The 19,716-nt window shown below is 43.8% G+C and overlaps 1 protein-coding gene across 3 annotated transcripts in view; it reads left to right on the top strand.

The window, feature by feature from the left end:
• Nucleotides 1-19,716, top strand: part of EXOC3L1 (exocyst complex component 3 like 1) — a 136,868-nt gene that overhangs the window by 38,740 nt on the left and 78,412 nt on the right. For all 3 annotated transcript variants that reach the window (XM_033942398.1, XM_033942396.1, XM_033942399.1), the window contains exons 4-5: nt 499-1,174; nt 12,383-12,500. In XM_033942398.1, the coding sequence (XP_033798289.1) occupies nt 499-1,174; nt 12,383-12,500 (794 nt within the window). The remainder of the gene's footprint in view (nt 1-498; nt 1,175-12,382; nt 12,501-19,716) is intronic.

The following is a 19,716-nucleotide window of genomic DNA, read 5'->3' as shown; positions in this document are numbered from 1 at the left end:
TTCTTCAATAATTTAGGCATCGTTTTTAGAATTTCCCCCCTAATTATTTCCACTTCTCTGAGAGAGAGACTGCAGTGTGCAGGAAGGGGCTGCACATGATCAGAACCTTATGCTGAAGTACTGAGCATTGGGAGAGCAGTTCTGTTCTGGCACCATTAGTTGACATCAGCTACTTGTGTGTCTTACTAATCCAGCTGTATATAGAAAATATCTGTTATGGATTATCAACACTGCTTTTTCACCCAGCTTTCTGAGAATGTAATCAAACTTTCTAATGTTATCAAGTGCTTTGTTTTTTTTCACTGATTCTTTAGGGGATTACAATAAGCTAAATCCATATGTAGTGCAGTGCAGTTTGATAACTGTTTTACATAAAGAAAATTCCCTCATTACTTGTAGGTGACTCTGGAATCACAAACTACTGCTGATACCTTTTGATTTTTAGTGCTGTATAGAATCCCAACTCTGTGTACTTATCTTTCTCCCTCTCTTCCATAGTGCCTGAAATAGTCTCTCAGACTCATGGTCTCATCGACAGCCGTCAGCTACTGGAGGCTCATGCAAAGCTCATGGAACTAGAGTGCTGGCGGGATAACATTCTCTACCAGTTTCACCGTGGCAGTGGTACCTTGAGTTCTGAGGATGCAGACACTGTCCTGTCCTACTTCAGTGGGGTGCAGGAGCTCAGCGATGCCCTGGCTCGGGAGCTATGGGATGTGGTAGGGTGTGGATTGACCTTTGTTCGCAAGGACCCGGCGCTCTTTGTCTCAGCTGTTCGTATCATTGAGAGAGAGGAGAGGATCGACTCAACCATGTTGGAAGGCAGCAGTCAACATCACTTTCTCCCTCCCGGACGCCCCAAAGGCTGGAGGCAAAGATTTTTTCAAGTGATCCAAGAGGCTATTTCTGCACAATTTCGGGCAACCCAGATGGACATTAAGGGTCCAGGTTTGGCCAGTCATTTAGCTGCCCTGCAGAATAACATTATGGATGAACTGTGCGTGGTGAAGCACCTCATGGTGCAGTGCTGCCCTCCACACTATGACATTTTCTATGCCTTTCTAGCCATGTATCACCAGAGCATCTCTGGACACCTACAGGACATCATCAGCTGGGACCTTACCAAAAATGAGATGTTCACTGTGCTGAACTGGACTTTGTGTGTGTACCACAGGTCAGTATAACACGTGTTATTGATGGATAGTACTGAATTGGACATTATTACAGCAATTTCAGAATGGTGGTTCTGAAAGCAGATTTTCTTAAGAAATTCTATTCACATTCTTCATGGGAAAATTGAGTCCTCTGGCCTGTTTTGGTTGTACTTTGAAGCAGGTCTAACTACATGCAGAAAATATGCACAGGGCTTTCAAAATAAAAACCTACTGCATATTTTCCCTCCTGACCTAATCTCACCCGTTTTTGCTTCAGGTAGGGCAGAGTATGATTTTGGGTTTCAAAATGGGATTAAATGATTTCTTGAAGGAAAAGGGGATAGAAGGGATAGTTAGAGGGTTACCATACAGGATATTAAAGGATTAAGGAATAGAATGTTTTAGGTATAAGATCACTTACAGGTCATGGACCTGGGGGGGCCGCCGCAGGAGCGGACTGCTGGGCATGATGAACCCATGGTCTGACTCGGCAGAGGCCATGCTTATGCCTGTGACAGTGTGGTCCACTGTAAAGTGTGTGTGTGTGTGGGGGGGGGGGGCAATTTTCATCAACCCTATTTATGCAGGTGAAAAACTGTTTACCCATATGAAAGGACTGAAAATTGCTTACCTGTGTATTCAACAGCTTACTGCACAAGAGAGGTGACAGGAAGGAGGGGTGGTGAGACAACAATACTTAACCTTAAGATTATGGAGTCAATTCATGAAAATGCTTACTGCAAATATTTGAGTATGGAGATGCTAAATCTTGTAATATGCCTGCCATCATTACATTACATTAGGGATTTCTATTCCGCCATTACCTTGCAGTTCAAGGCGGATTACAAAAGAATTATCCAAGATGTATTACAACAAGAACTTACAAAAAAAAATAAAAATTGGTCATTTTCAAAAAAGAGTAAGAAATGGGTAAGGTTATTTGTTTGTGGTAGTTGGCTTTAGTGAGAGGTGGAGTTTGAGACTTGAGGTATTATTTCTTTTTTTCAGAGTTTTCTTGAAGAGTATGGTCTTTATTTCTTTTCTAAAAGTCTTGTAGTCGAGGGATGCCGTCAGTAGATTGGCGATTTGGTTGTCTAGTTTGGCTGCTTGAGTGGCCAGGAGGCCATCATATAGTTTTTTTCCGTTTGACCTCCTTAATTGGGGGGTATGAGAATGGGGTGTGAGTTTTCCTATGTCTGGTTGCGGTGTTGTGGATGAGGCGGTTATTCAGGTAGTTTGGACTGTCTCCATATAAAGTCTTAAATAGTAGGCAGTAGAATTTAAATTGTATTCTTGCTGGGATCGGAAGCCAGTGCGATTGGAGATATGCTTCCGTAATGTGATCATGTTTCTTTAATGAGTAGATGAGTCTTAGTGCTGTGTTTTAGATAGTTTGTAGTTGTTTTGTTATGGTTGTAAGGCATGGGAGGTAGAGGATATTATAGTAGTCAAGTAGGCCTAGTATTAAGGACTGAACTATGAGCTGGAATTGAGTTTTCTCGAAGAATTTCCGAACTTGTCTTAAGTTTCTCATGACTAAGAATGACTTTTGTATTGTTTTATTGATTTGCGGTTGCATGGTGCAGCATCTGTCGATAGTTATTCCTAGCAGTTTTAGGGTGGTTTGTATGGTGTAGTTGATTGCGTTGATTTCAATGTTGGTTATGGTTGGTATTTTGTTGTTTTCTAGGAGGATGAATTTCGTTTTATCTGGGTTCAATTTCAGTTTGTGATCTTTCATCCAGGTTGGTATTGATTTTAGTGTTTGGTATATTGTGTTCGTCATGGAGAGTTCAGGTTGATCGAAGGGTATGAGAATGGTAATGTCATCGGCATAGCTGTAGGAGGTTATGCCTTGTTTGTCCAGGTGAGAGCTGAGGGAGGCTGTATAGAGATTGAAGAGAGTCGGGGATAGAGGGGATCCTTGGGGAACTCTGCAGGGGTTTGACCAAGGTTCAGATTTTTGTTTGTCTGATTTTACTCTATAGGTTCTTGATTTAAGGAATCCTTCAAACCATGTGTATACTTTATCTGTGATACCTATTGTATCCAGGATTTGTAGTAGAATGTTATGGTCCACCAAGTCGAAAGCAGCGGTAAGGTCTAGTTGTATGAGCATCATTTTTTTTCCTGTGCTGAGATGTTGTCTGGCTGTGTCCAAGAGAGATCCTAGTAGTGTTTCCGTGCTGAAGTTGTTTCTGAAGCTGGATTGTGTGGGATGGAGTATGTTATGGTTTTCTAGGTAATTGGAGAGGAGTTTGGCAACTAGTCCTATTATTTTGACGTAGAATGGAATAGAGGCAATGGGTCTGTTTGGTCTATCGGTCCTTTGGGGTCTTTGAGGATCGGGGTGATGATGATTTCGCTGAGGTTGGTAGGGTAGTGGCAGTTTATTAGCGAGATTTGTATCCAGTTTGTATCCATCTGATTCCTAATATAAAGATATGCAGAACATACATATGCTGACAGGCTCATAGTAAAGGATGCAAACTATGCATATTATATAGGGACATGCATGTTTGTGACCATTCAGCACCTTAAATAACAGTACATTCAAAATCAATTAAACTTGTGTTAACCTGAAGCAGTGACATAGCTAAAATGGAATAGGCCCTGAGTGGAAAAACAACTACCTATAACTTCAGATTTTCCAAAGTGGTGGTGGGAGCTGGGAGGGGGGTGGGGACCACATAAGATAAGATACTCTTTCAGAAATCTAGTAAACAAACCCTGCAATAAGTAAAAACATTTTAGGCCCAAATGCTAATTGTCTAATTCCATTCCACTGTCTTCACAGATCTCTAACTTTTTGCCATCCCTGTAAGAATAAATCAGGGAATTGGTGCAAAGGGAGTTAGCTGACATGTTACATCCATAACTACTCAATCTCCCCGGAATCCGGTACCAGCCCAGTTCAAGCAGTGCTCCAAGCTACCATCGAGACCTAGAACTCGAACTCCTCACTGTCAACATTCGCGTTCCAGGAGAGCTACATCATCGAGACATTGAGGTTCTTTTTCCAAGTCCAGACACTCATCGGATTGGCATCATAGGTCATCTCAAAGTGTGTTTCTCAACACTCTCTTGCTCGCTCACATCGAAGAACATCTTGACACTCCATCTCTAAGGCAGGACATTGAAGAATATAGCTCTGATTTATCTCACCATCCTTCCTCTAATTACCCAGAGCTCTCTGCTGAGGAGTCTTATGGGATTCCATCAGACCTATCTCCTTCACCTCCTCACAGAAGATCACCACCAGAGAGTCTCTCATTTGCCAAGTTCATCAGGCAGATAGGACAATCTCTGCCAATAAAAATGGAATCAGAGTCACTATAAAGGAAACTGCATACCTTCACTCCCCCTCCAAACGCACTACCTACTCCGCTAATCCGATTCCCACCCACCTACTTGGCACTATTTCTCCCACTAACGTCCCTCTATCTGTCACATCCTTAACCTATCACTCTCCACTGAAACTGTTCCCGATGTCTTCAAACATGCCATAGTTATACCTCTCCTCAAAAAACTCTCATTAGACCCCACATCCCCCTTCAACTATCACCCCTCCTTCCCTACTTATCCAAGCTACTTGAACATGCTGTTCGCCACCAATGCATTAACTTCCTTTCATTCTAAAGCTATTCTTCATCCACTTCAATCAGACTTTCACTCACTCCATTCCACGGAAACTGCCATTGCTGAAGTCTCTAGTGACCTGTTCCTAGCCAGATCCAAAGGCCTTCTATTCTCATCCTTCTATATATCTATCTGCTTCTTTCAATACTATTGATCACCACCTACTCCTTGATTCGCTGCCCTTGCTGGGATTCCAGAGTTCTGTTCTCTCCTGGTTTTCTTCCTATCTCTCTCATCACACTTTCAGTGTATGCAATGGGGGATCCTCCTCCACTGCTATCCCACTGTCAATCGGTATACCTCAGGGTTCTTTATCTTGGGACCTCTCCATTTCTCCATATATACCCATTCCTTCAGTACACTGATCTCCTCCTATGATTTTCAGTGTCACTTCTATGCTGATGGCTTCCAGATCTATCTATCTGCACCAGATATCTCTACAGCAGTGGTCTCAAACTCAAACCCTTTGCATGGCCACATTTTGGATTTGCAGGTACTTGGAGGGCCTCAGAAAAAAATAGTTAATGTCTTATTAAAGAAATGACAATTTTGTATGAGGTAAAACTCTTTATAGTTTATAAATCTTTCCTTTTGGCTGTCTTAATAATAATATTGTAATTTATAGCTAAAGAGACATATGATCAAGAAACTGTTTTATTTTACTTTTGTGATTATGATAAACATACCGAGGGCCTCAAAATAGTACCTGGCAGGCCGCGTATGGTCCCCGGGCCACGAGTTTGAGACCACTGCTCTACATGAACACACACCCAAGTCTCAGCCTGCCTGTCTGCTATTGCTGCTTGGATGTCTCGCTGCCATCTAAAACTGAATATGGCTAAACCCGTCTACCCCCCCCCCCCACACACACACACATTCTCTATTTCTTTGGACAACACTCTCCTCCTCCCTATCGTCAGGTCACAATCTTGGGGTCATATTTAGCTCCTCTCTCTCCTTTATTGCTCAGATCCAACAAATTGCTAAAGCCTGTCACTTCTTCCTCTATAATATAAAAATCCATCTTCCCCTTTCTGAGCACATAACCATAACTCTCATCACCACTTGCTTAGATTACTGCAACTTGCTTCTCTCAGGTCTTCTAGTCAACCATCTCTCTCCCTTCCAATTCGTGCAAAATTCTGCTGCACAACTTATATTTCCCAAGAGCCTCCATGCTCACTTAGGAGACTGGAAACCAAAATGGCAGATGACATTTAATGTGAGCAAGTGCAAAGTGATGCATGTGGGAAACAGAAATTCAAACTATAGCTACGTGATACAAGGTTCTATGTTTGGAATCACTGCCCAGGAATAGGATCTAGATGTCATTGTTGAGGATATGTTAAAACCCTCAGCTCAATGTGCGGCGGCAGCTAAGAAAGCAAATAGAATGTTAGGAATTATCAGGAAAGGAATGGAAAACAAAGATGAAAATGTTATAATACCCTTGTATCGCTCTATGGTACGACTTCACCTCAAATATTGTACACAATTCTAGTTGCCATATCTCAAAAAAAGATATAGCAAATTAAAAAAGGTACAGAGAAGGGCAAAGAAAATGATAAAAGGGATGGGATGACTTCCCTATGAGGAAAGGCTAAAGCTAGGTCTCTTCAACTTGGACAAGAGACGGCTCAGGGGTGATATGACAGAGGTCTATAAAATACTGAGTGGAAAGGGTAGATGTGAATCACTTGTTTACTCTTTCCAAAAATATTTCTTCACACACCGTGCAATTAAACTCTGGAATTTATTGCCGGAGAATGTGGTGAAATCAGTTAGCTTAGCGTGGTTTAAGAAAGGTTTGGATAAATTCCTAAAAGGGAAATCCATAGGCCTTTATCGAGATGGCTTGGGCTTAGGATAAGCAGCATAAAATCTATTTTATTATTTGGGATCAAATTAGGTACTTGGGACCTGAGTTGACCACTGTTGGAAACAGGATACTGGGCTTGATGTACTTTCGGTCTGTCCCATTATGGCAGTTCTCATGTTCTTATGTACCCCTCTCCACAAGTCACTTCACTGAATCCCCATCCATTTCTGAATCCAATTCATACTCCTCTTACTGACCTTCAAGGGCACTCACTCTGCAGCCCCTCAATCTCTCTCCTCACATAGCTCCCCCTATGCTTCCCCCATGAACTCCATTCATTGGGCAAGACCCTCCTAACTGTACCCTTCTACTCCACTGCCAACTCCAGACTCCATCCCTTCTATCTTGCTATGCCATATGCATGGAACAGACTGCCTGAGTTATTACGTCAAGCTCCATCTCTTGCAGTATTCAAATCCAAGCTAAATGCCCACTTTTTCAAGGCTGCTTTCAACTCCTAAGGCACTGGCACCCCTTCTCCTTTCTGCCCCCCCTCCTTCCCATTCTTTTCCCTGCTGCGTGCGCGCTTTCATTTTCCCCCACCATACCTCTAGCTTTTTACTGACATGAGAAGCAACTCCAATCTGCTCTCTTCTTCTGGTGTCACTTCTGGATCCCGCACCTAGGAAGTGAGCTGCCGCGAGCAGCAAGTTGGTGATTCTGCTCGTATATCCCCCTCCTCTACACACATTTCCCAGCATTGCTGGACCACCCCGACATCCCTGGACCCTCCCTGACTTCCCCCCATATCTCCCCAAAATCCCCGGGCCCTCCCCAAAATTACCCCACATTCCCCAATACTGCTGGATCCCCCTGACATCCCCGGACCCTCCTCAACATCATCCCAGATCCCCCAACCATGCTGGACCACCCCTGACATCCCACCAAAACCCCCAACATTGTTGGACCCCCCATCCCACATCCCCGGACACCCCAGACCTGCCGACAGATTAGCAGGATGGAAGCCCACTCCCTCCTGCCTACAGGGCTGCGTGCTGTGAATGAAGGGCCTTTCCCCTCCCAATGTATCTTCGGATGCCTTAGGAGGGGCCTAATGCCCTGATTGGTTCAAAATGGTGATGGGGGGTGCGGGGGGTACGGGGATGTTTGGGGGGAGGGGTTTAGGGCTCCACGGCTCAGCTGATCTTGGCAGGGGGAATCCCCATCAGCTTAGCCAGCAGGAATCCCCAAAACCGGCTCAGCTGATGGGGATTTCTCTGCCGTGATCAACTGATAGCAAGCCTTCAATATGCTGGGTTTTTCTCCATCTCTGTGTGGTGGAGTGGATTGTGACCATTGAGGGAGTTAGGCGGTGGCATGCCTGGCTTAAATCCTCCAGTGGTCATCTTGTCAGTTTGGTCACTTTGGGGCACTTAGACCTGTTTTACTTTGGTCTAAGTCCCAGCTTGTACTTTCTGCCTAGAATATCCTGGAAAATCTTTGCTTATTGCTTTAGGACATCCAGGTGGAAGCCCGCCTGATTCCCGCCCATAACATACCTCCCAACATGCCCCTTTGAGCTCTGGACACACAGCAGCTTAGAAGTGCTGCTGAACATCCAGAAAGTTTGTTTTGATTATTAACACTTAGATATCCCTGCTATTAGGACGTCCAAATGTTGACATAGGCAGGGTTTTTGGACATTTTAAAGTTTTGATTATGCCCCTCAACATGTTTAAGAATACACTTCTACAAATAAGGTTGTTTTCAGCAGCTTTTTAAAATTTTGTATATTGTCCATCATCCTTAACTGTCCAACTAAGATGTTCCACATTTTCACCCCTGCCATCGAAATCGCCTTTGGCCTAGTCTCAGCATATTTCACTCGCTGCGTTCCATCTAGTGACATGTCTGTTTTTTCCTATTTATTTTAATTATGTATGTATGGTTGTAATCTGCCTTGTTTAAAGGCAGAATATAAATAATAAACTATCTCAGATTTTAACAGGCAATGTGGATGATACAATGTCATAATAATAATAATAATAATAATAATAACTTTATTTTTGTATACCGCAATACCACAAAACAGTTCAGAGTGGTTTACAGGAGAAGAGACTGTACATATACAGCGAAGTTACAGAGTATCAGAAAACAGTTCAGAATAGTTTACAGGAGATAAGAACTGTATTTATGCAATGAAGGTACAGATAATTAGTTATCAAGTGTATGGTATAAACCAGTGGCCATTACAAAATGATCCAATAACTGTTGCAAGGGGGGGTGCAGAAAGGGGATGGGAACAATAACCGGGGAAGAGGGGGAGGAAGGGTAGGGAGGGAGGCGAGGTTGAGATTAGTAGTTTGGTTGGGAGGGCGGGAGTTAGAGGAATTTATCAAAGAAGTATGATTTGAGAGATTTCCTGAAGGATAGATAATTTGGGGCAAGAGAGATGAGGGTGGTCAAGCAGTCATTCCATTTGCCAGCTTGGAAAGAGAGGGTTTTGTCCAAGAATCTTTTGTAGATGCATCCTTTAGGGGAGAGATAGGCAAAAAGGTGGACATTGCTTGTACAGAAGATGAAGTGGCGTGACAGGTATATTGGGGCTGAGCCAGATAGGGGTTTGAAGCAGAGGCAGGCGAATTTGAAGATGACCCTTGCTTCAAACGGTAGCCAATGAAGTTTTCTGTAGAAAAGGCTGATGTGGTCTGACTTTTTAAGCCCATAGATGAGGCGGACGGCGGTGTTCTGGATGAATCTTAGTCGTTTAATGGTTTTCTTGTAGGAGCCCAGGTATATGATGTTACAGTAATCCAGGATATTTAGGATTAGGGATTGGACCAGCAAACTGAAGGTGGGGAAATCAAAGTAATGTTTGATAGAATGGAGTTTCCAAAGGGTGGAAAAGCATTTTTTGACCTGGGCATTGGTGTGATCTTTCAAAGTGAGGCATCGGTCCAAGGTGACTCCGAGAATTTTTATAGTGGAATTGATTGGATACGTTAAACCATTGAGATGCAGGGTGGTGGTCGTTAGTTTGTGGTTGGGACTTGCAAGGAAGAACTTGGTTTTTTCTGGGTTTAGTTTCAGTTTGAAGCGTGTGGTCCAGTTTCCTACCATGGTGAGGACGGTTGAGATGTATTGTTCTGTCTCATGTGACAGTGAGGTGATAGGTATGATGATTGTAATGTCATCTGCGTAGATATAGGATTTCAGGTTACGGTTAGATAACAAGTGTCCCAGTGATGCCATGTAGATGTTGAATAACTTGTGATAAATATCCTGATAAATTTCCTGAAAAATTAACACAATTCTACATTTAAAAGGAAGCCTGTGTAATTGTTGCGAAAGGGGGGGAGTCACATGTCCCGACCTATCACTTCCAAAAATCATTCGTTCAGCAGCATTCTGGACTACCTGCTGTGCTCTACACTTAGAGGATCTCATCCCCAGGTACAAGGCATTGCAATCATCCAATTTCTATAATATCATACGTTGAACTACTATCTGAAAATCATATTTTGATAACATTGGCTTCAGTCTGTTCAATAATTGCATTTGGAAAAATGAAGATGTCACTGTATGTGGGTTATAATTTTCCTTTGTAGTTGTAATTAGTGTAATTGTAATTAAACTCCTCAAAGTGCCAGACTTAAGATCAAGTTACCATATACTCTTTGAGTAGTACTGGTTTCCTATCTTTCCTGACTCAAGCACATTGCATTTTTCTATTCTGAATTTCCTCTTTATATCAGTTCCTAGTTACTCCCTATTGCCTTCCTCTGCCATTATGGTCAACCCAAGTGAACATTTTGGCAAGTCTGTACATTTGTGACATGTCTCAAGGTTACTAATGCACAGTTACGGCTGTGTGTCTAACATTCCAAGAAACAAGATGTCAGGAGAGTCCTCGTGTGAATCAAGTAAAAAACTGCTAGATTTGGAGCACCATTCAGTGATAAAATTTCTCACAAAAGAAGGGAAAAAGCCTAAGGAGATCCATGAACACATGACTGCAGTTTAGGGTGAATCTGGCCCATCACCCTACAAAGTAAAAGCAGTTAAGTGGGGTAGAGTCCATTGAAGATGACCCTCACACTGGACGGCCTGTGGAAGCAACTTCCACAGAAATGTGAAAGAAAATCGAGGATTTAATTTTGTCGGACAGATGAATTAAGGTTTCCCAAACAGCTGAAGAAATGGGGATCTCAGCAGGTACAGTTTGGAAAATAATTCATGAAAAGTTGGACATGTCCAAGGTTAGTACAAGATGGGTTCTAAGAATGCTGATGCCATGTCAGGGCCACGATGTTCTAGTGCTGTCAGGAGAACTTGGAGATGCTCCGTGAAGACCAAGTACATTTTTTTCATCATTTGGTGACTGGAGATGAGACTTGGGTCTATCACAGAGATCTTGAGTCCAAATTGGAGTCAATGCAGTAGAAGAACAAGTTATCCTCCACCCCCAAAAAAGTTCAAGACAAAAAAATCTGCAGGCAAAATCATAGCAATTGTCTTCTGGGATGATGAAGAACTTTTGCTTCTGGAGTTCATGCCACATAAGACAACCATAACTGGGGAAAGACGAGGAAAACTCACAGCAGGCATGCTGCTTCTTCACTACAATGCACCAGTGAACATGTCACGACAATCACAGACTGCCATTTAAGAATGTGGGTTTCAGCAACTAAACCATCCACCCTACAATCCTGAACTGGCTCCTTCGGAATATTTTGTGTTCCAAGTTTTGAATAAATCTCTCCATGGACAATGGTTTTCAAGTGATGAAGACATCAAGGAAGTTGTGACATCCTGGTTTGAAGGTCAAACAGAAAAATTATTTTCAAAGGGGTTAAAGTCATTGCAGGAAAAGGATTTGTTTATTGAGAATGGCAAACAGCCCAGATGGGCAAGTACAACCATTATTAAATGCCTCTCATATATGGAGCTGCCTAAAGTGAGATGTAACATAAATGCCAGTATTCTAATCATTTCCAGGTGGGTATTCACATAGGTGAAGTCTGAGTAGTGCCACACTTACACACACAACTTATAGAATAGGCACCAATTTTCCTTTACCTAATACCGGTAGGCGCAAAATAGGTGCTGCTTTTTAGAATCACTCTGAGTGGATAGTGCTGAAGTAGTTAGAGTAGTTTTTGCTGGTAAATATATAACTCCTTTGGAAAATTGGCCCCATGTGTACAAGAGAAGAGAGGGAAGAATGTGTGTGTGTGTGATAGAAGGGAGGGGATGTGTACGTACTACTACTATTATTATTTCTAGAGCACTACCAGATGCAAAAAGTGCTGTACAAAGTCACAAATGAGACTGTACCTGCTCAAAAGAGCTTACAATCTAAACAGACAAGACAAACAGGATGCCAGGGTGGGGGATACAGTTAGGGGGTGATTAATCTGCTGGCTAGGGTGGTGAGCAGTGGGGAATAGGGCTAGATTAAAGTTTATATCAAAAAGGTAGGTTTTCAGGTTGTTACTTTTAAACAAGGTAAGGGAAAGGGCATGATGGACGAACTCAGGTACATGTCAGTCACCCAACACAGAATGAGGAACAAGAATAAGAGGGAGCACACAGAATGGATTTAATGAGCCAGTACTTTGTGTAATATCATAGGCAATGACTGTAACAAATGGAAGAGTCTATCCTTGTTATTGTGCAGAGACCTACTTATAATGTACTCTATGACAGAAACCTGAAGCTGAAAAACTCTTTTTTCTGTGATTTCTTGTCTCAACCAAACTTGCTGTAGTGCAGAGATGATGGGTCATCCTGACCTTTGCCCCGATGTGGATATCACCTCACTTGGGCCTTTGCTCGCTCCCGAAGTGATAGAACAACTTCAGAGAAAATACGTTAGTAAAGTTAAGGTGAGTATGAGAGAGTGAAAAAGACCCAGAGTAAGATATGGACAAATTTATGTGGCATGAAGAGGGCTGGATGGGGGAACAGAAGAACCAACTGTCTCAGGGAAATGAACAACTCTAAATCACCTGCTCATACAAACCTCCAGTCAGCATGCTTTGTGATCTTTGTAACTCCCATTTTCCAGTGGATAGATGTCCATATTATTCAATTTGGAAGTAAATGTACAACAGGTGGTAGTATCAGCATGAAGATCAAAGATTGAACAGAAACGGGGGCTGAACTATCCTCTTTCCCTTACAAGTAGTCCCGCGGGAGGACTACCAACTTTCTGGTTTCAAAAATTGGTACACTCAACTCTGTTAACATGCATAGCAGCATTTATCCAATACAAAATGTGATCCTATTGATAATAGGGACAGATAGAGAAGTTCTAAGTACCTGTATTTTATTGTAAACTGCTTAGATCTGTAATATGCTTAAGTGGTATATCAAATGTTAATAAAACATAAACATTACATTACATTACATTACATTTGTGATTTCTATTCCGCTTGTGCCTTGCGGTTCTAAGCGGATTACAATTTAGAAGACTGGACATTTCCAGTAGCTTTACAGTACATATAATCAAGGATGCGTTAAGTTACAATTGTTATTCTGGACTTTTCCAGGAGAAATTGGTAATGGATAGTAGATAGTGATAGGTTGTTTAGACGAGTAGAGTTAATAATGTCCGGGTTCTGTTGTTTAGATGAGTGGAGATAATACTGTCCGGATTCAAGGTGTTGCTGGTGGTGGTGTTAGGGTAGTCATGAGCGCATTTTCTAATACTTTTGTGAGGTTATGATGATGGGAAGTGTTTTTTGAAGAGATGAGTTTTGATTTCTTTTCGGAATGCTTTTATGTCTATTGATTTGGTCAGTAGATTGGTGATGTTAATATCGATCTTTGCTGCCTGTGTTGCTAAAAGGCTGTCATATAGTTTCTTTCGTCGTGTTCCTTTGAGAGGGGGATAAGTGAATAGGCTCTGAGTTCTCCTTGATCTGTGTGAGAGGTTACGGTGTAGTCTGTTGTTTAGGTAGATGGGTGCTGTTCCATGCATTACTTTGTATAATAGACAGTAGATTTAGTACATGGTGCTCAAAAATGTGCACTCAGCACTATTCTGCTATATAATGGGTACTCAAAGATGAGCACCCATTATAGAATAGCATTGAGTGCCATAACTTACACCTACTGAAACCAGGTATAATTCCCAGTGCCCAATTTGGGCTTACATCACCGGTATTTTACAGTGGTGTACAAAAGTCTGGAACCACTTGTGAATTTTGCTTTCTTTCAATTTTCTGATCTTTTATTTTAATTTTTTGTTGAGACAATTGATTTATCTGTGTACCACATTATAAGAGATGCATTTGGCTATTAGAATCAACTTTTTATTCTAGCTTGGCATTAAATTTCTAAGTACAGGCAGTCCCCGAGTTACAGATGCCCGACTTAAGTACGACTCATACTTAAGAATGCGGTTGCGGCTTCATTTGATTTCACTGGGCAGTGTTTCCAGTGGCATAGACTCCTATACCTCTCCTGTAACAGATTCAGGAATTATGCATGGCCACATTAAAAACAGTGTGTGGTTGTACATGCTGTACCTTAGAGGGAATACTGGTAGGGATAGTTGGCCATTTTGTCAGCCTGGAGCAGAGGTAAGCAGTAAGAATCTTAAAATCTACAAGTTCTGAGTTACATACAAATCCGATTTAAGAACAGGTTTAAAAACGTAACCTGTTCTTAACCCGGGGACTGCCTGTATGTTTGTTAAAATTGCCATGTTAATCATTTTTCTCTGTAAATTGAGTAATGCACTTCACTGGCCACAAAAGTACATACTAGAGACATCAATCCCTCATATTCATGTAGATGGCCTTGAAAAAAACCATTTTGTGCGTCAGTGATGGCTCAGTATTTGGTGGGCCACCCTCTGTTCTTGATCACCTGTCTGCACTGTGTCACCATTGAGTGAACCAGTTTAATGAGGTGATCATGGGTAACAATGTTGTTCCAGGCTGCAATGAGTGACTTAATTCAGGTTTTGATGTTGGATATTTCTTGGATATCTCCTGTGTCACCTTGTACTACAAGTTCTTGATCAGATTCAGATCTGGAAATTGGGCAGGCCAGTCGATTGACTCAATGTATTGATGCTTCCAGTTGATCACCTGTTTGGAAAGATGGCAAGGTGTCTTATTGAAACAAGAACTGGCCTGCAAATAGCTGCTGAGCTGATGCACTTTTGCAGTATTGTGATGTACTTCGTCCCGTTGACCATCCAGTTGTGCCAGTCATCAGTGGCTTGTTGCATGCTTTGGAGATCAAACTGCAGGCACCGGTGATGAACTGTTGATGAACTGACACTGACATGACACTCGTCTGTTAGTAGCTGAGGTGAGGTCAATTCGCAATTGATCAATGAAATGTTTCAAAGTGTACGGTTTTGGCGTAATGTTGATACACATGGACAACCAGATCGAGGCTTACCTACCACTGAACCCGTAAGGTTTTTCTTTTGTACAATCTTTACTACTGCACTGTGAATGCAGCCGACTTTGGTAGCACAAAAATCCTTCTTCACTCATCACTAACACATGAACAAGCTCCTCCAGCGTCAGGTTCCAAGTCTTGTTCATGGTTGATGTAGAAAGTAGAGAATGACACGGGGAAAAAATCTGTCCCTGTTACTGCCCCGTCCCCGGCCCACTGTCCCCTTCACTGCCCCGTCACCGCCATTCCCGCGGGTAACAACCACCATGTCATTCTCTAGTAGAAAGTGTATGAAACCCAAAAAGCCCACACTTTTTGAAACTTCCATGTTACCTTGACATCTGAACTGTGATTAGCTGATAAAAGCAGTCTCCTGATTGGTCAGAAATAATGCTTGCTATTTGGACAGTCTTGATCCAGTTTTGAAGCATGATCTGTAGAAGCTATGTTCCAGGATCAACTAAAATGTAAATTAGAAACAAGTGATCTTAAAAAGTTGATTCTAATAGCCAAATGTATCCCTTATAATATGGTACACAGACAAAACTATTGGGTCAACAAATAAAAGGTCAGAAAGTTGAAAGAATGCGAAATTCATAAGTGGTTCCAGACTTTGCACATCATTGTATATTACTGTGTACAAATTATAGGTATGCCCCTGATCCATTCATGTATCTCTCTTGGCCACACCCCCTTTAGAGTTGTGTGCCATGGGATTTGGGTGCACATTGTTACAGAATGGCGTGTAGCAAGATATGTGCACAAATTCAAACTTGTGCCAAATAGTACCAATTAGCACCTAATTATTAGCTTGTGAGCCAATTTAGTTGGGCACACTTCATGGATCGGTGTCGTTTTGGGCAACATATATAGAATCTGGGGATGAGTGCATAAAGTAGTTCAAAATATACAATATGTTGCCAGTGATATTTAAATGGCCCTAGATGATCTGATGGTTTCCTTTGCCTGTGGACTCTGCACTGTTTTTCAAACAAAAAGCATGCATATGCATGTTTGTTTTGAAACTTACCATTGGTACAAAGTACTCACCGATATTTGTATCTGCTTTTGGTGCAATCCGCTAAGAAGATCGACTGTCGGCTCCGGGCGGCTTTCCCGCAGAGGAGAGAATCCTGCATTCACCGTGGGCCTCATCTGGGGCAGCCTCCTTGGAGCGGCTGGGGCACGGGCAGTGTGTCTGGGAGGGAATGCATGGATGGGAGAACATCGCAGGGGAGGAGACATAGGCATCTCCCCCTTCTGCTTCTTTTCCTTTCTCTTCTCTCTTCTACCTTCCAAATTATTTAGATCAATGCTGTCTTGTTAAAATATTTATTTTATTTTTATTTTTCCTCTAACTCTACTTTTCACTTCTCTATTACCCTCCAGGTACTTTAGTTAGATTGTGAGCCTTCGGGACAGTAAGGGAATTTTTCAAGTACCTTTCTTATTTCTAATCTTAATGTATATTTTCTGTAAACCGCTTAGAACCTAACGGATGTAGCGGTATATAAGAAATAAATTACATTACATTACATTACATAAGCTTTTTATGGCAAATAGGCATGTTTCAAAATGCAATCTGTAACTGCTTGTGCCCTTGTAAATGCCTCCTTTAAATATGGCTGAAAGTAAGTGAGATGTGGAACAATGCAGAGTTTTAGCCATATTGAGAGAATGCAGTTTTCATAGCCTGCTTTGATACCCAAATTCCTGTTTACCTAGGCAAATGGGTTTGATAATTGCCCTTTATAAAGAAAAATAGACAAATATAGTACAGATATAAATTCTCAAAAAAGACACATTTTGATAACTAAATCCTATATAATAAAAGGCTAGCCGCGCATGCGCACTCCTATTTGCGTGCTTCCGTGATCAGTAGGTCTGTGGTCGCAGGAGTGCGTATGCGCGTTTATACCTCACCAGCTGCCTATCGCCTCCACAAGCCGGGACCGCAGCCAGCCGCTGATCTCCGTTCCTCCAGCGGGGAGGGGGGGATGGAGGGGTCTGGGAGGAGAGGGATCACGGCCGCTTAGCGCCCCCACCGAGGAGCCCAGCAAGTTTCCGCTGCCCGGGACCCGAGTCCTTTGCCGCCGCCCCCTTCCCTTCCCGCGGGCCCGACTACAAACCTGGCGATTTAAGCAGCATGTGCAGCAGTCTTCACACGCTGCTTCGGGCCCTTCTACTGCCCTGATTTGCTCTGCCACGACTCTGATGATGTCATCAGGGACGTGCCAGAGTACAGCAGGGCAGTAGAAGGACCCAAAGCAGTGTGTGAAGACTGCTGCACACGCTGCTTGAATCGCCAGGTTTGTAGTCGGGCCCGCAGGAAGGGAAAGGGGGGTAGAGGAAACGCTAATGCTGCTGCAAAGGGAACTGTTGTGGCGGGAAGGAAATTGAGGGGGAGGGAATACTGCTTTGGACAGACAGACAGACAGAGGGAGGAAGGGAGACAGAAAGAAAAGAAGAAAGACACAGGGGCAGGTGCACAGGGAACTAGTGTGGCGGGAGGGAAATGGAGGGGGAGGGAATGCTGCTTTGGACAGACAGACAGAGGGAGGAAGGGAGACAGAAAGAAAAGAAGAAAGAGACAGGGGCAGGTGCACAGGGAACTGGTGTGGGGGGAGGGAAATGGAGGGGGAGGGAACGCTGCTTTGGACAGACAGACAGAGGGAGGAAGGGAGACAGAAAGAAAAGAAGAAAGACACAGGGGCAGGTGCACAGGGAACTGGTGTGGGGGGAGGGAAATGGAGGGGGAGGGAACGCTGCTTTGGACAGACAGACAGAGGGAGGAAGGGTGACAGAAAGAAAAGAAGAAAGACACAGGGGCAGGTGCACAGGGAACTGGTGTGGGGGGAGGGAAATGGAGGGGGAGGGAACGCTGCTTTGGACAGACAGACAGAGGGAGGAAGGGAGACAGAAAGAAAAGAAGAAAGACACAGGGGCAGGTGCACAGGGAACTAGTGTGGGGGGAGGGAAATGGAGGGGGGAGGGAATGCTGCTTCGGACAGACAGACAGAGGGAGGAAGGGAGACAGAAAGAAAAGAAGAAAGACACAGGGGCAGGGAGATACACAGAAAGACAGACAGACATAGGGGGCCAGGGATAGAGACAGAAAGAAAGACAGCGGGAGTCGCGTCAGGAGGGGTGCGGGATGCGGCAGAGGGAACCTTTCCAATGGGTGCAACTGGGCGGCTGTCGGGAACCTCTGATCAGGGGAAGAGCAAGGTAAGTGTATCATAGGGATAAGAAGGAGGAGGGGGGAGAAAAAGGAAGGGACGCCTACTGCTGGACAGGGGGAGAAGGAAAGAGGTGCTGATGGACAGGGAGGGTGAAGAAAAGGAACGGAGGCCTAATGTTGGACAGGGGGAGAAGGAAAGAGGTGCTGCTGGACAGGGGGGAGGTAAAACAAAGGGAGAAGGGCTGCTGCTGCATAAGGAGAACAGTGAAGGGGTGGTGGTGGACACAGGGGAGGTAAAAGGAAGGGACAATGGACAGGGGGAGCAGGCAAGGGGTGATGATGGACAGCCAAGGAAAAAGAAAGACAGAAAGAAAGAAAGCGGCTAAGGAGAGAGAGAGAGAGAGAAAGAAATAAAGACAGACACACACATATATTCTAGCACCCGTTAATGTAACGGGCTATAAGACTAGTTGAAAATAAAATCATTTTTCCTACCTTTGCTGCCTGGTGATTTCATGAGTCTCTTGTTGCGTTTCCTTCTGACTGTGCATCCTTTCTTTCATTTCTTTCTTTCTGCACTCAGGCCCAACAGTTGTCCCTTTCTATTCCCTCCCTCCTTCCTTCCTATGTCCTCAGTGCCCTCAGTGCCTCCTTCCTATGTCCTTAGTGCCCCTTCCTGTGTCCTTAGTGCCCCCAGTACTTCCTTCCTATGTCCTTAGTGCCCCTTCCTGTGTCCTTAGTGTCCTCGGTGCTTCCTTCCTATTTCCCCCTCACTGCCTTCCAGCCTTTGTCTCCACCTCCTCCCCTATGCTCTGGCATCTCTCTCTTCTCCTTTCCTTCCTTCCCACTCCACCCCATGGTCTGGCATCTCTATCTCCTTCACATCTCTCTCCTCTCTTTCCATCTCCCCCTCCCACTCCATTATCTGGCATCTCTTCTTCCTTTCTTTCATTCCTCCTGGTCTGGCATCTGTCTCCTCCCCCTCCCTCCATATACCCTGATATCTTTCCCCCCTCCATGGTCTGGTAGCTCCTTTCCTTTCCCTCTCTCCCATGGTCTTGGCATTTCTTTCCTCTCCTCTCCCTGGTCTTCCTTCTCCCCTCTCTCTCCCCAATTGGGTGCAGCAACAGCACTTCCCTTCTCCTATCCCCTCCCCAATTGGGTGCAGCAGCAGCACTTCTCTTCCCCTATCCCCCCCTTGGGTGCAGCAGATGCAGCTTTTATCTTCCCCCCTCAGGTGCAGCAGCTTTACTCTTTCCCCCTCCCCCTTTGGTACAGCAGCAGCTTTTCTATTCCCCCCTCCCCCCCTTGGGTGCAGCAGCATCATTTCTCTTCCCATTCCTCCCAACGGCAGAGTCGCAAGCTTCCCTCCATCGCTGACCTATCTTCCATAGGTCAGCGATGGAGGGAAGCTTATAACTTGCTGCTTTTCCTTGCTTCGGGCCTTCCTTGTTGCCGGGTCCTGCCTTCGCTGAAACAGAAAGTAGGCAGGAGTCGGA

Source organism: Geotrypetes seraphini, chromosome 4 (genome assembly GCF_902459505.1).
Source record: "Geotrypetes seraphini chromosome 4, aGeoSer1.1, whole genome shotgun sequence".
NCBI classification, from domain to species: Eukaryota; Metazoa; Chordata; class Amphibia; order Gymnophiona; family Dermophiidae; genus Geotrypetes; species Geotrypetes seraphini.
The sequence above is the reverse complement of the archived record's forward strand: the minus strand, read 5'-3'. Positions and strand labels throughout refer to the sequence as shown.